Source organism: Alligator mississippiensis, chromosome 5, assembly GCF_030867095.1.
Source record: "Alligator mississippiensis isolate rAllMis1 chromosome 5, rAllMis1, whole genome shotgun sequence".
NCBI classification, from domain to species: Eukaryota; Metazoa; Chordata; order Crocodylia; family Alligatoridae; genus Alligator; species Alligator mississippiensis.
In genome coordinates, this window is record NC_081828.1 from 30895366 (window position 1) to 30919719 (window position 24354).

The following is a 24354-nucleotide window of genomic DNA, read 5'->3' on the forward strand; positions in this document are numbered from 1 at the left end:
AGCTGCCATATTGGAATCCAAGATGGCTGTTGTGAATTCAGTTTGGTCCATATTTCAGCCCCCACTAGGGCTAGAAAGTTGATTCTAATTTTCAGTTGTAACATTTTCATTGTGGTAGCCCTGTTGAAAGCATTACATCTCAGGCTAGCCTTTTTTTTTTTTAATTTTAGAACGTAGGTTAGTCAGGTATTTAATAATACGTAACCCAATGGCAATGAAATGCACAGACGTGTGTTCAATAGAAGAATGTAATGGTCTAATACAACGGTATACGTAATACTAATACAACAGGTAACTGCAATTTTTCAGATTACATCACTGTAATCTCATTTCAGTTGTGTCCTTTTGTCTTTTGTTATGATTGAAAGGTGTTGTTGTATTGATCCCAAACATGATTTACTGTCTCAGTTAGGGTGATCTCTTTTGTTGCAGTTCAGTACCCATCGTGGTCTACCTGATTTGTTGCATGTTATGCTTACTATGCCATTGGCAATTTTGCAGACCTTGTTACTGCCTGGTCTGAAATGTTTACAAATAGGAGACTAGTTTTCTTGACCCCGGATCCTCCTTCCACAAACCAGCATATGTCGTAGGAGCAAAATTTGCTAAATTCTTCATACATTCAAGATCTACTGGACCCTGTCTCATGTAATTGGTATGATCATGCACAGCTATCAGCGGAAGCATTTCTTCAAAGGCACAAATGCTCAAGCCAGTTTCCTTCGTGTTCAGCCCTGATGAAGCACTAAGAGTATTGACTTACTTCCAAACAGTTCATCCAGTACTTGAATGTACCTTGGTGGCAGTGTTGTTCCATAATTCTTGAAGTAGTGCCAGTCACTGGCAGATGCACTAATAGATCTTCACCACATTCCTTCCCACTTTACAGTTGTCATTTCTGAATGCAACACCTATACTATTGAAAAGTTTGGTCAATGGCATCATAATCTAATTCTCTGTATGAACTGGACAACCACACAATTCATTTATCAAAACATACCGTATTGCTTTGAATGTTGTCTTGTGTGCTCTGATAGCACAGTTGTATAGATTTCCTTTCATTATGTTGGTGGTGGTGTTTTCTGAAAATAAATAATCTACTTTCTCTCTAACAATCTTTTATGAAGTTGTGAAATGCTGACCAATTGCTCTTAGGTAAACCATGATGATATGGAAGCCTCCCGGTTAAATGATTTCTCCTTTGATCTCTCGTCTGGCTGAGCCCAAAGAAGTGCTTTTGCTTTGAAATACAATGCCTGATCAACTGTTATGATTGTGCTGTTGTCCTAGGTGTCCTCAAATTGTTTTACATTACAACACCATTTGGACTGTCATGGACTTGGATTTTGTCCTATACTGCCTGCACAAGCACCCAACAATCGATAGTGGTGAAGTATCAGAAAGAAACTGGTTAAATGCTGTCCACCCTGGTATGGCAATGTTCTCCTGCTCATTGGCTGATTTATTCTACCCAGTATGCATAGTAGCTTTGCTGACATAAGTTGAACAGCTGTATTGTTCAGCTTTTCATTCATGTTGCTACCTGTACTGTGGATAGCTGGTTTCATTGTCTTGTTACAGGTCATCATAGTTGGAATTACTTTGTTAAATTAAGGTGGTACATCTTTCAAAGTTCTTTTCTTCCTATTACGCCAATGATTTCTTCAGGCTAGGCTGGCTTCAATGGTCCTCTTTAATGCAACAAGAACTGTAGCATTATAAATGTTTGTTTCCTGTCCACTGTCTTCTCCCAAGATATCAATGTTGTCTAGTTCAAAAACAGAACAAAACAACCATAACAAGATTCCGTGGGATAACAACTCCATTTTTCCCAAAATTCCTTTCCATTTTTCTCAGCAGCGGTCGTTTTAATGTAATAAACTGTGTACGCTGCATCCAGCACCATAGAGACTTTACCAGATTCTTAGATCTAGTTGCAAGCCTTACTCAACATGTTTTGGCATAAACTTTTTTGCTTCATGGTTGCAGGTAATGAAATCCTGAGATTTATATTCAGTACATCTGTCTAAATTCTTATCTTGCGCATGACTTTAAACATCCAAGTTGTCATTTATCTCCCGGAATCCAAATGGATCAATGTGTAAATGCTATCAGGAACACGCTTTTTTGGCTTGCTCTCCATTCAGTTTGCTGTATCCCTTCAGGTTGGCTATAACTTTCAAATCTGCTTTGATCTTGAGCAGCATAGCACAAATTGTGTGGGTCTGAAAACTCTGAAATGCAGGCCAGTTCCTCTTCATTTATCTGCAGTTACAACTGCTTGTACAACTTTACCAGTTGTCACAGCATGGAAGATGAGGAATAGATTTTCATTTCTTTAGTGCTGAAAATGAATGTCTGTCTTGTAATAAAGTCTGAAGTTCTTGCTTCTTTTGCTTCAGCGCGGTCAGAGGATGTTCACCACCTTTTGTCTTCTATTAAATTGCAACATCTTTCAAGTGCATCTTTCAGACTACACATTTTTCTGTGCAAAACTGGGATCTAGTTAATCAATTACTTGATGCAATGCTTTCACTTCAGGAGAGAGAAGAATAACCTATTGTGAAATCTCCACGTGAGAGTAGGAACGAGAGACTTGTTGCTTCCATTGTTCTGCCTGCATTCAGGATGGTAACATGATCTTTGACACCAATTCGGCAACACAACACTTCATTCATCTCTGCCAGCTTGTGTACTGCATTGGCTGATTCAAATGACAGCACTTTACTCAGTCTCTTCTTAGAATGTTTCTGGCAGAATATGTACATCCTCTAGTGAACTGCTGGAGTAGATGTCCTAGGGTGTTCTCCACTTGATGTTGGTAGCATTTCCCTTTCATCTTCTACCTTGTGTGACTTAACAGTCTCTCAGTATGTCCTTTATGTGTAAACTAGTAAGAATGGTGCCAATTGAGTCTTTTGTAATGTTGCAGCACAGGATCAACACAACATAATAGCCTGTCAAAAATACTGCCAGCAACTGTCCTACATTGAATGAGTGCCTCACTTATTCATGCAATTCCAGCAGGTGTACTTTAGCTAATCATTAACTGCAAACCTATTTTGAGACATGGCACATCATTTAGATTCCAAGTCAGACCTCTTGCACTTTGCTGGACTCAGTGATGCTTTTGGCTCCATTGTAACATTTGCTTAAGGACAATAAGGGGGAGTCTCTTGTTGACAATCTCCTCCATGAGGTTTTCATGTTGGTAATCTGAAACTGAATGGAGTTGATGCAGCAATTTTGCAAACCTCTCTTTTTTTTTTTTTTTCATTATATTAGGTATTTGAATGTAAATTCACAACAGGCATCTTAAAATCCAATATGGCTACCACAACAGAAATGTTAAGATTGGTCTCCTTGGCTCATATAGCGTTGGTTTTCATCATTTATAATTAATTTTCTAACCCTAGTGGGGGCTGAAATATCAACCAAAATGTGAATTCATGGCAGACACCTTGGATTCCAATATGGTGGACCACCTCTACCTGAAACACATACTGCTGTTGCTTGTGAGTTGCCTACAGGATGACACCTTTTACCCTTTTTTAACCCTACTATGTGGGCTCTGACCCCAGTCAGTAATTCAGTGAGGTAAATTCTTCCAGTCTGGTTTCTTAAGTAGGTCAGAACAAAATAGCCCAAGTCAGGTTGGGGTGAGCACCTGGCTCAGTTATCTTGATATTGACTTTCCCTCTTGGCCTACACATAGAATTTGCACCTCCTCCCACTCCTGCAATCAGTCCCAGTGAGTTTGGTGGCCCTGCAGTCATTTTCAGGTAAGTTGCCTTTTTCTGGCTGTTCTCTGGCTTTTCCCCCCAGTCCCACTGGCTACCTCTATCATAGCCCTCCTGGGCCTACTTACAGCCTCCAACTCCCAGTACTGTTTCTGTCAGTACCTTAACACGGAGCTCTTGGCTCCAGCTCTGTTTGCCTCTGCTAGGTTTATATGCCCAAGGGCTGGTCTGTCAGCAGCTCATCTTGTAAAGGCATAATGCCTACTTTTTTTTTTTTTTTTCTCTTTGCCCTGTTCTGATAGAGAATCAGAGCAAGTCCCCTGTTATGCTTAACAGCTGCCTTTTTCTGTTTATTCCTTTGGTAGCTTCTGACCAGTGTGTGGTGGTGGCAGGATGTAAAGGAAGTCTGGGGTGGTAGCTGCGCTGCAAGCAACAGCTCAGTGGCAAAAACATTGCCAACCCCTGAAATAAGTGCTCTTTTTGGAGTTTTCATGAGTGGCCATGCTCATCCTGGCAGCTTTTAAAAGCAGTGTTATGTAAGGGTCACTGCCCACCTCAAAACTTAGTCTTTAAACAGTCTGGGATGCCTATCTTTTCCAGTAAATAATACTATTTTAATACATATGGGATTGTTATTACCCATGTTGCAGAATCTTAGCAGCTACTGCAGCTTCTGTAATAACTCTTTTAATGACTACAGAGGCATCCAGGATTATAGCAGATCACTGAATGCTTATTTCCTTGTATTATAAGTTGTTGCTTTCTACTAACCTGTGCACCATGTACATTAAAAGGGAAACAATTCCCCTCTCCTGCTTTCTAGTGATGTGGAGTCAGACATTTCCTGTTTTAAAGTAGTGTGTGGATTTGAAGGACAGTTCTGTCTTTTTATTAGACAGGAGAATGGAACCTCTTAAGACTTGAGGGAAGATGGAAGATATATAGTATCAGAGCCTTCAGAAAGGATATCACTCAAGGCTGTGAAAATATTGTCATCCTGGGTCCACAGACTCCTTGTAGATCTGCAGTGATGTTTACGGGGAGACACTAAACACACTCTGACTTCTTCTGGGTGGAATAACTTCCTGGAATAGGTTCTGCAGCCCTAGTGAATTTAAAATAGCAAAGTACTTCAAGTCAGGATTGGGTTCTTTTAAAAATGATCTGGGAAAGTATAGGGGTGTGATGCATTGCATAGAGCTGAAATGGAAGCTTAGACCATTATTTTTTTTTTTTTTTTTCCTCTGGATTTACCACTGATGTGTTATAATAATTTGGGAAAATCATTTAACTTTTGCCTGTTGGTTTGGTTTTTTTCTTGTCTGTGAAATGGGTGTAAAAGCAACCCTTGTAAAGTACTCAATGCTTGCAAATAAAGTGTGCTATGTAAATTTTGTTGTGCCACAGTAATTACTGCAAATAGCACTACCCTTATAAACACAGCATTTAAACTGCTTTCGTAAGCTCGTAAGAGCAGTACTTGCTATATAACCTTTGTTAATAAAACCTGCACGCATACTTGTTGATTTGGCTATGGCTACAGTGCTCCTTATTTTAATACTGTAGGAAACTACTTTCAGCAGCCATTTCAAGAGGCAAGTTGGTATTAAACATCAGTCAAGCACTGCAGTTTGCTCTAAACCTTTAGCAATGAGCTTGATGGTCAGTTCAGTAGCTTCTCCAAAGCAGAGGCAATGGCTTTTCCCAGACCATAAAGTAAACTCTCTCACGCTCGTGTTCTCTACTGTATAATTGCTGGTGCACCTAGCTTTGTTTGAGAAGTGAGACTTTGTACCACGACTGCTATATTTTGCAGAATTAGTTGTACAGAGAGGCAGAGTTTCACAAAAGTTATGTTAACATGGTATTATCTTAGCACTTGGAAGAGAATTAGTCTACAGCAGTACAGAATAAGTGGATTTATGTCTGGTGGCCATTAGTTCTGAAAAGAATTAATTCCAGTCTAAAATGGGGGCTGTATTCTTTTTAATTTTGGTGCCTTGTGTAGCAGTGTAAAAATAGTCTCCCTGACCCTTCCCAAGCTGTCATGTTTTTAATTTGCCCAAAGACTAGCATTGAGTGATGATGGAGCATTGGTGGAGTTAAACTTTAAATATAACAATAATGCCTCTGTTATGCTGAACAAGCGGTCTTGCAGCAAATGATATTTTGTCACATACTTATCCTGTTTTTCAGAACTATCCTTATTCAGATACCTCAAAGGAAGTGGCACATATGGTACAAAACACCTCTTGTAGGAAAAAGTAGTTGTCATTAAGACTTGTTTCTTCCTTCTCTTCCATCCTGCCCTCAGCTCTTAATGCGTAACTTAGTATGTTTGCTGTGGGGAAGCCAGTTTCACAAGATAGACCAGAAAGGTGTGGTTATGGTGGAGAAGATGAAATGGAACACTTTTGGGGTGGGGCAGGGAGGAAAGGCAGCAAAAAAAAAACAAAAAAAACCCCAACAACCCCCCCCACTACTTTCCTTGGAAAAAAAGTAGATATGGTGTGGGAGAATGAGAATGGCAAAAGGTAGAGACACAAAAGGATTTGCTTTAAGAAACATTACCTTGTTTTAATAACTTCTGTGGCAGACCTTTTATATGGTTTACATCTGTATTACAAGAACTAAAGTAAGGGTACTGTTGATGCAATATGAAACTGTCCTTGTGTGGATAAGTTAACATCCCCCACTTTTTTTTTTTTAATATCCCATTTCAAAAGTGGGAAAGGGTTAGTGTCAGAACTCTGCATTAAAGAAGTAGCTTTTGCATAGCATTAAAAAACAGAGCAACTAGTCGTAGTAGTAGTAGCAGTATGTTATAGAGTACAGTAAATGTTCTGAGCTGAAAATGACTGATAACCTTGTTATACTTGAAACTTTAGTGAAACAAGGTTTGGGCATTCCATTGTCCTTGACCTTGCTGTTTTTCTCATGGGGAGAATACCAATATGATTAAAGGTCTATAATGAAAACCCTGATGAGCTATTGCTGGAAAGACAGCAGCCTGCATTTCAGGAACTTCTGTCAGGCATGACACTGAAGGAGCTAAATGCAATCAAATAATCTTTAACTAGTTATTAAAGGGTGCTTGCTATTGATTGGCTTAGCAACATGCTGTACAGTCATCTGGGAACCCAAATTCAGAAAGCAGCTTGGGTTCCCAGATTTGCATGCTGAGCTTATTGAGAAGATAATGCACTTAACATCTAGGGAAGACAGAAGTGCAGCATTTTTCAGAAGGAACCGAGTTGAGTTGCTGCACTAATCGGTGCGTTTTCGGTGGTGTTGGTCCAAGAAGACTTAAGGCAACAGCAATTGCAGTGTTTGTAAGTATAATATAGACTCAGTCAAGCTGAAGATCCTTTCAAAGGAATAAGAATAACTGTTGCATATTGTGATCAAAATATTTCAGATTGAAAACCACTGTGTTGCCAAGTTTAAAACACAAAATAAAACCCCCAAAACAGGATTGAGAGAGAGAAGTGAATCCTCACCAGGTGTGGCAGGGGGGCCTACCTGGACCTTGCTCTTATTCAGGCCTTTTACTAGGCCTCACTCTTTAGGCATTGGGCCTCAGGCCCTCCTGGTCCCTTGCCCAAACCTGGTGCTTCTCAAGGTGTGCTTCCCTAGCCTTTCACCTCTACACAGTCACCTACAAGGCAGCAGGGGCTGAGGCTTTCCATTGCCCCATACTGCTTTTCATTAGGGAGGCAATAGTGTGGTACTTCCTGAGAACTACCCTGCCACGCCATCCTCCCCAGCAGGGTGTAGCTTTAGATCATTCCTCAGGACTAATGCAGGAATACCTGTCCCAGTCTTATTCCCTCACTAAACTCCTGGATGTTGTACCTGGGCTGCTCTCTCCCCTGGGCCTGCTATTGCAGCTTCTATTTCATGGCTTCCTCTCACTAGTCCCATCTCTCTGACCCCTATATCAGATTCCTCCTGGCAGGAGCCCAGACTCCAGCCTCCATCATATCAGCATGCTGACCAGCTATCCTCTTTGGCAGTGATGCATTTCCCCCCCCCCCCTCTCCCAAACTGAAGAGACTATCAGCCTGTTTCTGGCTCTGGCCCATCAGGGCTGCAGAAAGCTACCCCAGCCGGCACTCCAGCCTGTCCCTCACAGTAGGTTTACTTACCCTTTGATTTTTCAGCCCTGGCCCCCTTGCTTTGACCAGCCAAGACTCCCTGGCATCAGTGTAGCTGCAACAGACTCAGCAGGGGTCCCCTGCTGGGCCCCACCATAAAGCTGTCCTTTCCTGGGCTGGCTTGGTGCCCCAGAAATCTTACGAGGCAGCCCTTCACTCAACTGGACTCATCTGTATCCATGGCTTCAATCTTTGCCAGTTCTAATCAGGGGCTTGCCTAGCCCCTGTGTAGATTCACAACTCTAAGCCTCTTTTGCAAGGCTGGCCTTGCTCTTCCCCAGGCCCATAGCTGTTTCTTTGGGGCTTGAAACCCTCTGGATCCCTAGGAACCACCTCCTTTCCCATAACTCCTACCCACGAGATCCAGAGTGTTCCTGGGAGCAGCAGCTCTCAAACACCATGACATTACTCCTGCAGCAACTGATAGTGCTGCTTCTCAGGCCTGCTCTTGTACTGAGGCTGCTCAACCTGGCTCCAATCAGGTGGCTTCCTGGCTGTCATGTGACTGCCTGATTTGGCTCTGCAGTCACCCACAGGCTGCTTAATAGCTTGCTCAAGCCCTTAAAGTAGCAAGCACCCAAAGGTGCACCACCACACCAGGGATCCTGGTTTTCTCTGGTTAAAAACAAACAAAAAAAAACAAACCCAAAACCAACAACCCAATATTCAGACTTTAAAAAAGTAATCCAAAATCCACATTTTTTCATGATCAAAATGAAACACTGATAATTAATATATATTTAATTTTAATCACGGAAAAATGTGGATTTTGGGGTTATTTTTTTTTTTTTTTAAACTAGAAATTGGGGAAGAGGGTATCATAGAAAACCAGGATCCCTGGTCATCACTGAATTAGAATATTTCCTTCTAACTTAATCTTAAAGAATGTTGAGAGTTGTGTTCTTGAGAGCAGAAGACTGAAACTGCTTTGAAAAAACCAGTGTAATGCAAGGAGCTTATCTGCATGTTTTCAGTATACTTTAGATTTAAACAAAAAAACCCTCGCATTTGTAAAAACATTTGTTCTAATATATACATAGTCTGTATTGACAGACCTATTCATTTCATATAATAAAATCAGTTCAGCCAGACAAAGGTAAAAGAGAGGTTTATTAATTCGCACCAAAACTCTTCACACCTGTAGCAGATTAACTTTTCTTTGTATAAAGACACAGTGCCTTATGGACACTTGAGTGTCTATACATTATTTAGAAACATTCCCATCCTTAGAGCCTCTTATTCATCCCAACTCATATCTCCTTCACCTGTAAACTATCTAATTTACTAAAGAACCAGTTTAGCAAAGTGTTTCATACTTAACTTTTAAGCATGTGCTTAAATTCCAGTGTCATCAATTATGTGAATTAATGTATTACTTGTATTGTGGTCAAGACTAAGTGGCCCCAGTTGAACTGAGCCCTATTCAGTTAAGGCACTGTACAAATAAATAAGAGCCAGCTAATGCCCTAAGTGGTTACAATCTAGCTTTCTGATTTAGTCCTATAAGGTGCAAATTTACCCTACCTTTTGCCTGACTTCAGACTAATATATCTAACTACCTCTTTATAACCTAAATAAGCATTTATAGAGCAGAGAGCACCCCAGTGTAGGTTATGGTGCTGCTTGTAGTTGCAGTTGTCAGCACAGTCCAGTGTAAAACCCTTTTTCCAGTTATGTAAACCCTTACTGTTCCTCTGGAATGCTTGATGCCAGATGTTAAAGTTATCAAGTGTGCTTGCTTTCTTATGGGTAAATAAGAGTGGGTGGGTGATGTGGGGTTGTCTTTTTCCTGGTTTTATCTTTAAATATCTAGTAGTCCTTTTGTTGAAAAGATGTATTGCTCCCATGCATGGGAGCAGGCACTCAAAACGTATAAGGGCAGTTGCTCTGGGGTTGGGGGATTGTGCTTTCTCCATAAATGCCAACCAGAACTAGCTGTGGTACAAGCTGAAAAAATCAGCATGCACGTGTATTTAGTTGCTGGAAGTGCTATCTGGAGAGTCCACCTTCAATGAGTATCTTCTATCCCCACCCCCTGGCACATAAGGGCTGAGCAGAATTTTTCTGTGCATTGTCTTTTTGGTGAGCCAGTGTGTGACCAGGCACTGGAAATGACAGCTAGTCTCTTGACCCTTTGCTAATACTTAAGCAGCAAGGAATAGGAAGAGCAAGAAGTCTGATGTGAATGCAGAGGAGCATAGGGTTAAGTATTTTAGTTTAGGACATGGGTGGATCCAAGGGCAAGTTCAGCCACACTTTTTCCCATCCCTTTGCCCCCTCAGCTTTGTGGTACATGTGCAGTGAGCTCTGAGCTCCCCAGCTTACTACTGTAGCTTTGGAACCCAGAGGGTGACTGCTGCTGCCATTTCCTCCCCTCCCTTGCCTAGCAGCCCCTCTCCCACAAACTTCTTTACCCGCTGCCAAGTTTTGGTAGCAGGGAAGAAGGTGTGGAGGGCAAGCCTTGATTCTGGAGTCACACCAGTGCAGGCTTCAGCAGCAGTCATGCTAGTAAATAAAGAGCTCACTGCTCGATGCTCTGTGAAACCAAAGAGGGTGCAACTAAACCTGCTCGATCCACCTCTGGTCTGGAAGCAAGAGGTGCTGGAATAGGAAAGGGAAGAAAAAGCAGAGGCTAGGGACAGAAGTGCATGGCCATTAGAGCACTCTTTAGATGAGCAATGGGTCCAGGAATTGTCTTGACCCTTTTCTGCTGTCTAATATTTATCAACCCCACTAACGATCTGTTTTTCATTGTACTCTAGTAGTTGGTTGAAATTTGATGCTGTTTACTCAGTTAGTTTGAATAGTGCTGCAGATTTAAATGTCCCAACCTTGCTGATGACCTGTGGATCATGTAGTTAAGATGGTCTGCATACAGGGAGCTAAATTACAGTCACACCAGCAACCTTTTATACTGGTGTTTCCTAACTTTTGGAGTGCTTGACTTTGCAACCTCAGTGCTTTAATAAAAGGGAGTAGTGGTTTTGTACATTTTTGTTTTTATAACTGACTTTTAGTCTTTATCCTGAGAATCATAATTACCTCCACATGGATCATGAACAGGGTTGTGATGTTTGGATCCACAACATAAGCCTTTCTTGAGCTAAACTGAGTAACTAGTAATTACTCAATTTTAAAAACATAAAGTAAAGCTGACAACTTGGAGGCTTGACTTTTATGGGGGGAGGGAGGGGTTGAGTGTAGTTAGTAGGCGACAATTAGTTGAATGAGAAGACAAAGAGGAAGAAGAGGAGAGCATGTGGGATATATCTAATTTAAGTCTGTTCCTAATTATCTTGAATCAAGGTAAACTAAAGAGATTCCACATAGCCTTCGGCACCAATTTTTACTAAAAAAAGTTTATACCAATGCAACTCTGCATGTACACCAGGCCTAATGCTCTGCCTACACTGCACAGCTGCACCTGCTTTGTCTCTTACTGTTGGGCTCCCTGGAGACGCAATCCTGCCAGCATGAGGAAGAGGATGGTTGTGGTGTGTGGGGCTCCTTCCTACCTCCTTTTAGTGTCAGTTTTGCCAGATTCTCCAAGTGACAGAAGTTCTGTTGGCAGAGCTGCATCTGTACTGGGAGTTTTACTGGCATAGCTGATTGGCTACAGATTATGAAAAGATTACACCTGTAGACCGTGTAGCTTTACCAGCAGAACTGTATAAGATACAGAGGCCCAAACACAAGATGGGATGGACAGGGAAAGGAAAAATAACTTCAAAGCTTTTTAAAAGGTTATTTCTTCATGATTTGTGTGGTCTTTGTTTTTAATCTCTAATTGAGGGCAACAAGGATAAGTGAAAATTTTGGAGGGATTTGAATGAAGAGAGTAGAAAGCAAAGAAGGAAATGATCATGTCAAATCAGCATGTAGACTTGAGAGACTGCAGCTGTAAGAAGAAAGTTTTTTATAAAGAAAACTTAAGTAAAGCTTAAGATGCGGGAGCGGCAAGAGATGCGCGGGTGAAAGCTCGCTGCACCCCCGCTCCCCCGAAGCCCCCCCAGAAACCCTCCAGCAGCCGTGGAGCCCCTCGCTGACCCCCAGCACAGCCAGGGTAAGCGGGGCCCGTGGAGAGAAGGGGCTAGCCCCTTAGTGTGTGTGTGGGAGGCGGCAGCTGAGTGGAGTCGGGCCGGGTCAAGCCCCGCCCAGGCCCCTACTTCGCCCAGCCCCCCCAGGGAGCCACGCGACCGGAGCCGCTTGAACAGGCTGCGCAAACAAGCGCGCTTCTCTGCCAGCGCGTGAGTTAGTGCGGAGTTCGCCCGGGAGGGCGCACAGGAGGGCCCAGGACCCTGCCTGAGCACCCCCCAGGGTAGACAGCCCCAGCCATAGCCAGCCTACCAGAGGCATGACACGGATGGGCATGCGCCGCACCCCGAGGGTCCCCTCGGGCTCCGCGGCCCCCCTCCCCCCCCCCGGCACCTCAGAGACGGCCACCCAGACGGAGCCCCTGGTTCCGGGCTCCACGCAGACGGAGCCCCTGGCTCTCGGCTGCGGGGGCTGCCTGTCCCTTTTTCAGGCTCTGGGGCCTGGGAGCATGGCGACCTCCCCTTGCGGGGTCTGCTCCCTTTTGGGGTCTCTGGTGCACCAGCTGGAGGAGCTCCAGGCCACAGTCCAGAGACTGCGTGCCATCAGGGACTGCAAGCAGGAGATAGACTCCTACTGCCAGGTCCTTCTCCCCCAGGAGGCAGAGGGTAGATCAGTCTCCCTCCACGCCAAAGGAGGACTCTGGGACCTCCTGCTGTGTCCAGCCAGGGGCATGGACCAAGGTGGTCAAGGGCCCTAAGGCCTGCCGCACCAAGGCCCCTCCCCCACCAGAACTGAGCAACAGGTACGCACCTCTTGCTGCCCCAGCAGAGCCTGCTGAGTTGCCGGCCCCCACAGGCAACATGGGCGTAACTGCAGCTCCCGCCCCTGCTCTCCCCAAGACAAAACGTAAGGTGTTTGTTGTGGGAGACTCCCTCCTGAGGGGGACGGAGGGGCCAATCTGCCACCCCGACCCCTTAGCCCGGCAAGTCTGCTGCTTCCCAGGGGCCCGCATCTGGGACATTGCGGAGAGGATCCCCAAGCTCCTCAAACCCACAGACCACTATCCCATGCTCCTTATTCATGTGGGCACCAATGACACGGCTCAGAGCACTCCCAGCCAGGTCATGAGGCACTACAGGGATTTGGGAGCGGGGCTTAAGGGTCTGGGGGCACAGGTGGTGTTCTCGTCAATCCTCCCAGTCTCAGACTATGGGCCGAGGAGGGAGAGGAGGATCTATGTGGTCAACCAAAGACTGCGGCGCTGGTGTCGTCGGGAAGGCTTTGGCTTTCATGACCACAGCCCGCTCTTTGGCGAGAGAGGCAGCGAACTGCTGGGAAGAGATGGTCTCCACCTCTCTCCCCTAGGGAGGAGGCTCTTCTCAGCCAGACTGGCTGACTGCTCCACCAGGCTTTAAACTAAGCCCGTTGGGGGACAGGGGGACGACCGCCACTGCTGGCCCGCTGAGCAATCCTTGCAAAGCCAGCGGATCACGGCACTCAAGGGAGCCCACCCCGGCCCCAGCCCTGGTAAAATCTGTGGACAAGAAAGGAGCCCCCCAGGTGGCACTTGCCTGCCTGTACACTAATGCCAGGAGCTTGGGGAATAAGCAGGAGGAGCTCATCCTCCTGCTCAGTGCAAACAATTACGATGTCATAGGGATAACGGAGACCTGGTGGGACTCCACCCATGACTGGACCATGGGGATAGATGGCTATACCCTGTACAGGAGGGATCGTGTAGAGAAAAGGGGCGGGGGTGTAGCTCTCTATGTTAAGGAAAGCTACGCGTCCCTGCAAGCCGATATTGGCGACCAGGGTGGACGGCTGGAGACCCTCTGGGTTAAAATCCGTGGGGAACACGGCACAGGGGACACAATGGTGGGAGTCTATTACAGACCTCCCGCCCAAAGTCCTGAGCTTGACCAGGAGTTTGCCCGGGAACTGGCTGAGGCAGCTTGCTCCAGGACCATGGTTGTCATGGGTGACTTCAGTTACCCAGACATCTTGTGGGAGGATCGCTCAGCAAAATCTGAGTGGTCGCAGAGCTTCCTCTCGTGTGTGGATGACCTCTACCTGACTTAAGAAGTCTACGGGCCAACGAGAGGCAAAGCGCTGCTCGACCTGGTGCTGGCTACTGGGGATGACCTAGTCGGCAACCTAGTGATCGATGGGAAGCTGGGTGACAGCGACCATGAGCTGATCACCTTCACCATCCGCCGAAAAGCTGGCAAGTCAGGCAGCAACACGGAAGTCCTTGACTTGAGGAAAGCCGACTTTGACAAGCTCAGGAGGCTTGTCAGTGAGGCCCTAAGGGACCATGACCATGGAGAAAAGGGAGTTCAAGAGGAGTGGTTGCTCCTCAAGGAAGCGATCCTCAATGCACAAACTAAGTCTATTCCATCTCGGAGGAAAGGCAGCAAGAGGGCACAGCAGCCCCCCTGGCTCTCCAGGGACCTAGCAGACCTCCTGAGGCTAAAAAGAAAGGCCTACAAAGGATGGAGGATGGGAGTCACCTCCAAGGAGGATTATTCTGCACTGTTCCGGTCCTGTAGGGAGCTGACCAGGAAAGCCAAGGCTGCAACGGAACTCCAGCTAGCTTTGAGCATCAAGGACAATAAAAAGTCCTTTTTCAGATATGTGGGGAGCCGGAGGAAAAGCAGGGGCAACGTTGGACCCCTGCTGAACCAGATGGGGCAACTGACAACTGACGCCCAGGAAAAAGCCAACCTATTAAATAGGTACTTTGCGTCGGTCTTTCATCAGCCCCATGGGACGCCCATGCCCGCTACTGGGCCAGGAAGTCCGGGTGAGGGTGATCTCCTGCCCTCCATTTAATGCTGACTTCGTGAAGAAACATCTTGAGAAGCTGGATACCTTCAAGTCAGCCGGCCCTGACAATCTTCACCCCAGGGTACTCAAGGAGCTGGCAAGCATCATAGCCCAGCCTCTAGCGTGGATCTTTGAAAACTTCTGGCGCTGTGGTGCAGTGCCCGAAGACTGGAAGAAGGCCAATGTGGTGCCTATCTTCAAGAAAGGGAGGAAAGTGGATCCGGCTAACTATAGGCCCATCAGCCTGACTTCTATCCCAGGGAAGATCTTAGAAAAGTTTATTAAGGAGGCCATCCTTAATGGACTGGCCGACGCCAACATCTTAAGGGATAGCCAGCACGGGTTTGTTGCGGGTAGGTCTTGCTTGACCAATCTCATTTCCTTCTACGACCAGGTGACCTATCACCTGGACAAGGGAGATGAGATTGATGTCATATATCTTGACTTCAAAAAAGCCTTTGATCTGGTGTCCCATGATCTTCTCTTGGAGAAACTGGCCAATTGTTGCCTTGGGTCCTCCACAATCCACTGGCTGGAAAATTGGCTCCGGGGTTGGACCCAGAGGGTAGTAATTGATGGAAGTCACTCATTGTGGTGTCCTGTGACCAGTGGGGTCCCCCAGGGCTCTGTCCTTGGACCCATACTGTTCAACATCTTCATTAATGATGTGGACACTGGAGTCGGAAGCGGACTGGCCAAGTTCGCAGATGACACCAAACTTTGGGGAAAGCATCCACACCAGAAGACAGGCGGGCGATCCAGGCTGACCTGGACAGGCTCAGCAAGTGGGCGGACGAGAATCTGATGGTGTTCAACGCCGATAAATGCAAGGTTCTCCACCTTGGGGGGAAAAAAAACCCGCAGCATCCTTATAGGCTCGGCAGTGCTATGTTGGCTAGCACTATGGAAGAAAGAGACTTGGGGGTCATCATTGACCACAAGATGAACATGAGCCTGCAGTGCGATGCTGTGGCTAGTAAAGCGACCAAAACGCTGGCTTGCATCCATAGATGCTTCTCAAGCAAATCCCGGGACGTCATTCTCCCCCTGTACTCAGCCTTAGTGAGGCTGCAGCTGGAGTACTGCGTCCAGTTTTGGGCTGCACAATTCAAAGAGGATGTGTAGAAGCTTGAGAGAGTCCAGAGAAGAGCCACGCGCATGATCAGAGGTCAGGGAAGCAGACCCTACGATGACAGGCTGAGAGCCCTGGGGCTCTTTAGCCTGGAAAAGCGCAGGCTCAGGGGTGATCTGATGGCCACCTACAAGTTTATCAGGGGTGACCACCAGTATCTGGGGGAACGTTTGTTCACCAGAGCGCCCCAAGGGATGACAAGGTCGAATGGTCACAAACTACTACAAGATCATTTCAGGCTGGACATAAGGAAGAATTTCTTTACTGTCCGAGCCCTCAAGGTGTGGAACAGCCTGCCACCGGAGGTTGTTCAAGCGCCTTCATTGAACACCTTCAAGATGAAACTGGATGCTTATCTTGCTGGGATCCTATGACCCCAGCTGACTTCCTGCCCTTTGGGTGGGGGGCTGGACTCGATGATCTTCCGAGGTCCCTTCCAGCCCTAATGTCTATGAAATCTATGAAAGCAGGTCAAATCTCGACAACTACTGCTGACATTACTTAAAAGGTTTGCAATACTGCAGTAGTGGAGTAAAACAGCAGTTTAAAAAAAAAAAAGCTTTCTACGCATGCGCGTATTTTAAAAGGGCCTGCCAACAGCAAAAAAGCCTCAGTTAGGCTCCGGGAGCAGCGAGAGATGCGCTGGTGAAAGCCTGCTGTGCCCCTGCTCCCCCAGAGACCCCCCAGCAGTTGCAGAGCCCCCGCTGACCCCCAGCACAGCCAGAGGTAAGCAGGGCCCGTGGTGGGAGGGGGTTAACCCCTAGAGAGTAGGAGGAGGTGGCTGAGTGGGAGCCGGGCTGGGTCTCGCCCCACCCAGGCTCCCACTTTGCCAAGCCCCCCAGGGAGCTGCACGAACAGGCTGTGCTTGTCTGCCGGCACGTGAGTTAGTGCGGAGTTTGCATGGGAGGGCCTGAGCCCTGCCTGCGAGCCCCGTAGGGTAGGCAGACTCAGGCCCAGCCCGCCTACCAGTGGCATGCTGTGGATGGGCACTCGCTGCACCCTGAGGGTCCCCTCGGGGTCTGTGGCCCCCCGACTCTGGCACCTCAGAGACGGCCACCCAGATGGAGCCCGTGGTTCCAGGCTCCATACAGACGAAGCCCCTGGCTCTCGGTTGCGGGGGTTGCCTGTCCCTTTTTCAGGCTCTGGGGCCTGGGAGCATGGCTACCTCCCCTTGTAGGGTCTGCTCCCTTTTGGGGTCTCTTGCGTGCCAGCTGGAGGAGCTCCAGGCTACAGTCCAGAGACTGCGTGCCATCAGGGACTGCGAGCAGGAGATAGACTCCTACTGCCAGGCCCTTCTCCCCCAGGAGCTGGAGGGTAGACCACAGTCTCCCTCCAGGACGAGGGAGGACTCTGGGACCTCTCGTTCTTTCCAGTCAAGGGGACGGATCAAGGAGGTCAAGGGCCCTAAGGCCTGCCACACCAAGACCCCTGTCTTGCTGGCGCTCAGCAACAGGTACCAACTTCTTGCAGTCCTAGCAGAGCCTATTGAGTTGCCAGCTCCCTCAGGCAACGCAGGCTCAACTGCAGCTACTGCCCCTGCTCTCCCCAAGACAAGATGCAAAGTGTTTTGTTATGGGAGACTCCATCCTGAGGGGGTAATCTGCCGCCCCGACCCCTTAGCCCGGGAAGTCTGCTGCTTCCCAGGGGCTTGCATCTGAGACATTGTGGAGAAGATCCCGAAGCTCCTCAACAGTGAGCTACTGGGAAGAGATGCCCTCCACCTCTCTCTTCTGGAGAGGAGGCTCTTCTCAGCCAGACTGGCTGACCTGCTCCATCAGGCTTTAAACTAAGCCCACTGGGGGACAAAGGGACTACTACCACTGCTCGCCCGCTGAGCAACCCTTGCAAAGCCAGCAGGCCAAGGCACTTAAGGGAGCCCACCCCTGGCCCAGCCCTGGTACAGTATGTTGGCAAGACAAGAGCCCCCAAGGGGACACTTGCCTGCCTGTACACAAATGCCAGGAGCTTGAGAAATATGCAGGAGGAACTTATCCTCCTGCTTAACAAAAATAATGGAGACCTGGTGGGACTCCACCCATGGCTGGACCATGGGTATATATAGCTATACCTTGTACAGGAGAGATAGAATAGATAAAAGGGGCGGAGGTGTAGCTCTCTATGTTAAGAAAAGCTATGCCTCCCTGCAAGCTGATGTTGGCAACCAGAGTGGATGACTACAGACCCTCTGGGTTAAAATCCGTGGGGAACACGGCACAGGGGACACAACAGTGGGAGTCTACTATAGACCTCCCACCCAAAGTCAAAAGCTTGACCAGGAGTTCGCCCAGGAACTGGCTGAGGCCGCATGTTCCTGGTCCATGGCTGTCATGGGTGACTTCAACTACCCAGACATCTAGGGATGTCTAGCAAAATCTGAGCAGTCACAAGCTTCCTATCATTCGTGGATGACCTGTACCTGACTCAAAGTCTCCAGGCCAATGAGAGGTAAAGCGCTGCTTGACCTGGTACTGGGGATGACCTAATCAGTGACCTAGTGATTGATGGGAAGCTGGGTGACAGCGACCACGAGCTGATCACCTTCACCATCCGCCAAAAAGCTGGCAAGTCAGTCAGCAACACGGAAGTCCTTGACTTCAGGAAAGCCGACTTTGACAAGCTCAGGAGTCTTGTCAGTGAGGCCCTAAGGGACCATGACCACAGGGGGAGGGGAGTTCAAGAAGAGTGGTTGCTCCTCAAGGGAGTGATCCTCAATGCACAAGCTAATTCTATTTCATCTTGGAAGAAAGGCAGCAAGAGGGCACAGCAGCCCCCCCGGCTCTCCAGGGATCTAGCAGACCTCCTGAGGCTAAAAAGAAAGGCCTGCAAAGGATGGAGGTCGGCATTTGCCTCCAAGGAGGAATATTCTGCACTGGTCCGGTCCTGTAGGGAGCAGACCAGGAAAGCTGAGGCTGCAACTGAACTCCAATTAGCTTTGAGTATCAAGGACAATAAAAAGTCCTTTTTTAGATATGTGGGGAGCCGGAGGAAAAGCAAGGGCAACATTGGACCCTGCTGAACTGGATGGGACAACTGACAATGGACGCCCCGGAAAAAAACAACCTATTAAATGTGTACTTTGCGTCGGTCTTCCATCAGTTCCATAGGATGCCCATGCACACTACGGGACAGGGAGGTCCGGGTGAGAAAGATCCCTTGCCCTCCATCAATGTTGACCTTGTGAAGGAACACCTTGAGAGGCTGCATACCTTCAAGTCAGCTGGCCCTGACACTCTACACCCCAGGATACTCAAGGAGCTGGCGAGCATCATAGCCCAGCCCCTGGCATGGATCTTTGAGAAGTCCTGGTGCTCTGGTGTAGTGCTCGAAGACTGGAAGAAGGCCAACGTGGTGCCTGTCTTCAAGAAAAGGAGAAAAGTGGATCCAGCAAACTACAGGCCCATCAGCCTGACGTCTATCCTGGGGAAGGTCTTAGAAAAGTTTATTAAAGAGGCCATCCTTAATGGACTGGCTGACGCCAACATACTGAGGGATAGCCAGCACGGATTTGTTGCAGGTAGGTCTTGTTTGACCAATGTCATTTCCTTTTATGACCAGGTAACCTATTACCTGGACAAGGGGAAAGAGATTGATGTCCTATATCTTGACTTCAAAAAAACCCTTTGATCTGGTATCCCATGATCACCTCTTGGTGAAACTGGCCAATTGTGGACTTGGGTCCACCACAATCCGCTGGCTGGGAAATTGGCTCCATAGTCGGACCCAGAGGGTGGTAATTGATGCAAGTCAATCGTCGTGGTGCCCTGTGACTAGTGGGGTCCCCCAAGGCTCTGTCCTTGGACCCATACTGTTCCACATCTTCATTAATGATGTGGACACTGGAGTCAGAAGCGGACTGGCCAAGTTCACCGATGACACCAAACTTTGGGGAAAAGTATCCACACCTGTAGACAGGCGGGTGATCCAGGTTGACCTGGACAGGCTCAGCAAATGGGCGGACAAGCACCTGATGGTGTTCAACACTGAAAAAAGCAAGGTTCTCCACCTCGGGAGGAAAAACCTGCAGCATCCTTAGGCTCGGCAGTGCTACGTTTGCTAGCACTACAGAAGAAAGAGACTTCGGAGGTCATGATTGACCACAAGATGACCATGAGCCTTCAATGCGATGCTGCAGCTAGTAAAGCGACCAAAACGCTGGTTTGCATCCATAGATGCTTCTCAAGCAAATCCCAGGATTTCATTCTCCCTTTGTATTCGGCCTTGGTGAGGCCACAGCTCGAGTACTGCATCCAGTTTTGGGCCCCACAATTCAAAAAGGATGTGGAGAAACTTGAGAGAGTCCAGAGAAGAGCCACACACATGATCAGAAGTCAGGAAAACAGATCTTATGATGACAGGCTGAGAGCTATGGGGCTCTTTAGCCTGGAAAAGCTCAGGCTCAGGGGTGATCTGATGGCCACCTCTAAGTTTATCAGGGGTGACCACCAGTATCTGGGAAAACGTTTGTTCACCAGAGCTCCCCAAGGGATGATGAGGTCAAACTGTTATAAACTAGTGCAAGACCGTTTCAGGCTGGACATAAGGAAGAATTTCTTTACTGTCCGAACCTCCAAGGTCTGGAATAGCCTGCCATCGGAGGTGTTTCAAGCACCTACATTGAACACCTTCAAGAGTAAATTGGATGCTTATCTTGCTGGGATCCTATGACCCCAGCTGACTTCCTGCCCTTTGGCAGGGGGCTAAACTCGATGATCTTCCGAGGTCCCTTCCATTCCTAATGTCTATGAAATTTTCAAAGTGAGGAGTTTGCAAATACAATACCTATAGGTTTTTAAATAAACAAAATCTCCAGAACTAGACTGAGCATCTTTTACTTCCAGGAAATTAACTAAAAACCTAAATAGTGATAAAATATAAGCATCAGATCAGTAGACTTGTCAGAACTCTTTTTATTTTTTTTAAATAATTTTGATGGATAATAGCAATATTTACTTTTTTTAAGCATTTATTTCAGGCTTGTTTGTTTGTGGTTTTTTAAATTTTTTTAATTTACAAATTTAGAGGTGTGGGAGGCAGACACTTTAATAATGACAAACATAACTATAAAACTGCTGCCAGCAGAGTAGCAGAGATGCCATCTGTCCAGGCCCTGTTCACCCATAGCTCCCTCCTCCACTTTGTCACTTCCTCTTCCTTTGTTTCCAGTCCCCTGGGGTTTCTGGGATTTGCAGTCCAAACTACAGTTGTCATGATTTTGTAGGACAGCTCCCCCTGTCACTACACACTTAGTCAGCCATCATTTTTCTTACATCCCCTTTCTATGAATTTCAGTTATTAATGATGGAGATATTTTTTCGTCAGTCTGTGAGTGTGGTGAAATCAATTGTTTATCACTGTTTACCAATTTTAAAAATCAAATCCTGCCAAGGCTAATGATAAGTAGCATCTCCCAGAGATAAGCCAATAGATCGCTAAGATAGCATCTCTAAGTTATTCACTTGCAAGCAGCTAACAAAATAATAAAGGTCATGTAGCAGGCAAAATTAACTTGGCTTTTGAGAAGATTTTTGGGTAAGGTCCCACAGGGCTATTAAGGAATAAAAAAATAATGTGCTGCAGGTTAGAGGATGATTGCTTTTTGGGGACTTAAATTAAAGTTTAAGCAAGGGGCAGAACCTAATGCTGACTTCCTTTTTTCAGAACTTGGATTTATAGTTGCTACCCCAGTGGCTGGAATTTGGATGGGTGATTCATATACTTACTTGGAGAAGGAAGTGGAACTTGTTGATAATTGTAGAGCTGACCCTAAGGGTGTGCGGGTCCTGGGGCATATCAGCCTGTGCTTGGGAGGGGGTGGGGCGCGGACGGAGTGTGAAGCCAGCAGAGTGGTGGCACCCTTGGCATGTGCCAGTGGTGCTGTCCGCAGGCCCCCCCAAACTCCGATTCGTTCCCCGCCAAGGGACGGCTTTGGATAATTGTATAGTTGGTTGACAAGCTACATCATATTCAGTTTAATATTAATCAAAAGGAATAGGGATCTAGCAAAGTACTGTTTCCTAAAGAATATATTGTCGTTTCATAAATCTCTCCTCTTTCAGTAACGTGATTAGTCAGCTACCTGGGCATATCTATTATGTTTATTAGTTTTCCCAAATCAGGAATAGCTTATTTATATAAAAGTGTATTATACACGTGTGTGTGTGTGGCGTGGGGTAAGGCATTAGTCCTTTTCTGTTTCTTAATCTTGCTGTAAACTGCATCTTTGGTATAGTGAACAGTAGATCTAGACCAGGGATAGGCAACTCTTGGCCCAGGTGCCACAGCATGGCATGCAAAGGCATTTTGGATGGTGGGGAAGCAGCTGGGGCTGTGTTGCCACACGGATTGCGCCCCTTGCAGGCCCCCCACCATCTGCCCTGGCACACCAAAATCTTATAAATTGAGATTGCAGGTGTTTTTGGCACTCTGCCAAAAAAACATTGCTGACCCCTGATTTAGACTGTGATAATTGATGAGGAGTTAAATGCACTTAATGACTTTTTTACATACTACCCAGTACTACTAAATGTCGTGATCCAAAAAAACTCTTATGTTTTAACTTGAGGTAAAAAAGCTTAAGAGCAAACCTACATTTTAATTATTCAAAACTTCATAGGAGACATCATTTTGTCCCCTTGGGGACAAAAATAAACCTGGATGCATAACTACTTGTTGTTTTGACCCTAGGAAGTGATTTAATATATTTTAGTATTTTACAGTGAGCTGTAGGTAACAGCTCACTGAGCTTTTATCTGGCTGTTTATGCCAAGGCATACTTGCTGTGTTGATTCAGAGGAACCCCAAAACAGATAGCTGTAATGTTAAAATATGATATTTTGCCCTTTTTTGTTTCAAATTATATTTTAGAAAAGTGTGATTTACTTTGTATAACTTGTATTAATTTACAGATTGTCCCAGGACTCCAGATACTCCAAACAGTGATCCTCGTTTTTCCACTAACAACAGATTAATGGCCTTAAAAAAGCAATTGGATATAGAACTGAAGGTAAAGCAGGGAGCAGAGAACATGATACAGATGTATTCAAACGGCTCTTCAAAGGTAACATTTAACATTCAAATCACTGTGGATTTTCATCTTTTTTTGTATTTTAAAAACATTGTCAATTTAATATAAACAATAAAATAGAACATGGGTGTGACAGCATAATACATTTTCATCTCCAAGATTTTTGGGTTCATATCATCTGAGATGCTTTTGTAAAAGTAAATTTGTTTTATCAGTTCTGACACCAGCCAGTTAAGCCTGTATAACAAATCCATTTTACTAAATTTAGCATACCTAGTAATCTTTGATCATGTGTAATTCCCTGAGAAGGAAGATGTGGTGTGAAAGAGTATATTTTTGTATTTGCTTTGCATATATACCAAGATTAAAAAATAAAACCTTAGTGTTCATGGCAGTTAAACAGAGGGTGTTACTGCCCTCTGTATCCCTGAAATGCATACATCTGGTTTTAACAGTAATAGGTTTCTATACAAAAACAGATTTCAACCTGCTCTTCTCATTTTATAGACATGCTGCCAGGTTATTATGAATCTACAACTACTCTGCATACATACAAAGTGTATTGGCTCCTAATGGATTGTTGCACAAAGTGTTCTAATACCGGGGGGGGAAATATTTTTTAATTTAACTATGCCCCTGAAAAGATGTCATTTAAATGTATGCATTTTAAAAAACAAATGCATTTGACAGAATTGAGTTTTGAGATTAATAAAAATAAAGCTGAATCAATAATGATACAATTTTTAAAATGCATTATGTCTAAAGTCAGAAATTATACAAGGAAAGTGTATAGGCAACCTAGCTGTCTTCAATTTATGGCTGCATAATATGCAATTTAAAACAAGGTGTTCTGGAAAAGACCATTAATCAATCCATTCAGAGTACCAGCCAAGGTGGTGGTTTGTTGAGTTGGGTTTTTCTATTTTTTTTTTTTTTTTCAAACCACATACATATTCGTTTATGGATATAGAGAAGTTTTCAGAAAGGAGAAAAAAGACTGCATCTACATCCACTCTTCTGTGTTACGTAAAAACCTCTAACCTATATGATTTTGTCCTTAATACTGGGGGTGGATTGAATGGTACAGTGGATCAAAAAAGTGTATTGAACCTACAGAAAGGGAAGTGGGAAGACAAAGCTATAAAATAATTAATGGTAAGAAAAAATAGATCACATGGTTCTGTTATCTTTCATAATACAAGAACATGGGATTGATTTCAATCCTGAAAACGCAAAGGTCTTGCATTTCCACCACTTTTTTGTATTAATTATAACAACTCTGGATATCCATGCAATCCACAGATGCTGAAATTTAGTTCAATGACCTAAATAGGTGTTGTTTGAAAGTCGGGTATGAGTTTTGACACCTTGCTGTTTCCATTGATCAGTCTCTTGGAATTATGATGAGACCTTGATGAGGAGAGTGGGAGAATCAGA

At 45.7% G+C, this 24354-nt stretch overlaps 1 protein-coding gene across 1 annotated transcript in view; it reads left to right on the forward strand.

The window, feature by feature from the left end:
• PKN2 (protein kinase N2) overlaps positions 1 to 24354 on the forward strand; it is a 98293-nt gene that overhangs the window by 41124 nt on the left and 32815 nt on the right. Inside the window, exon 3 of the mRNA XM_006276367.4 lies at positions 22799 to 22950. Coding sequence (XP_006276429.1) covers positions 22799 to 22950 — 152 coding nt within the window. The remainder of the gene's footprint in view (positions 1 to 22798; positions 22951 to 24354) is intronic.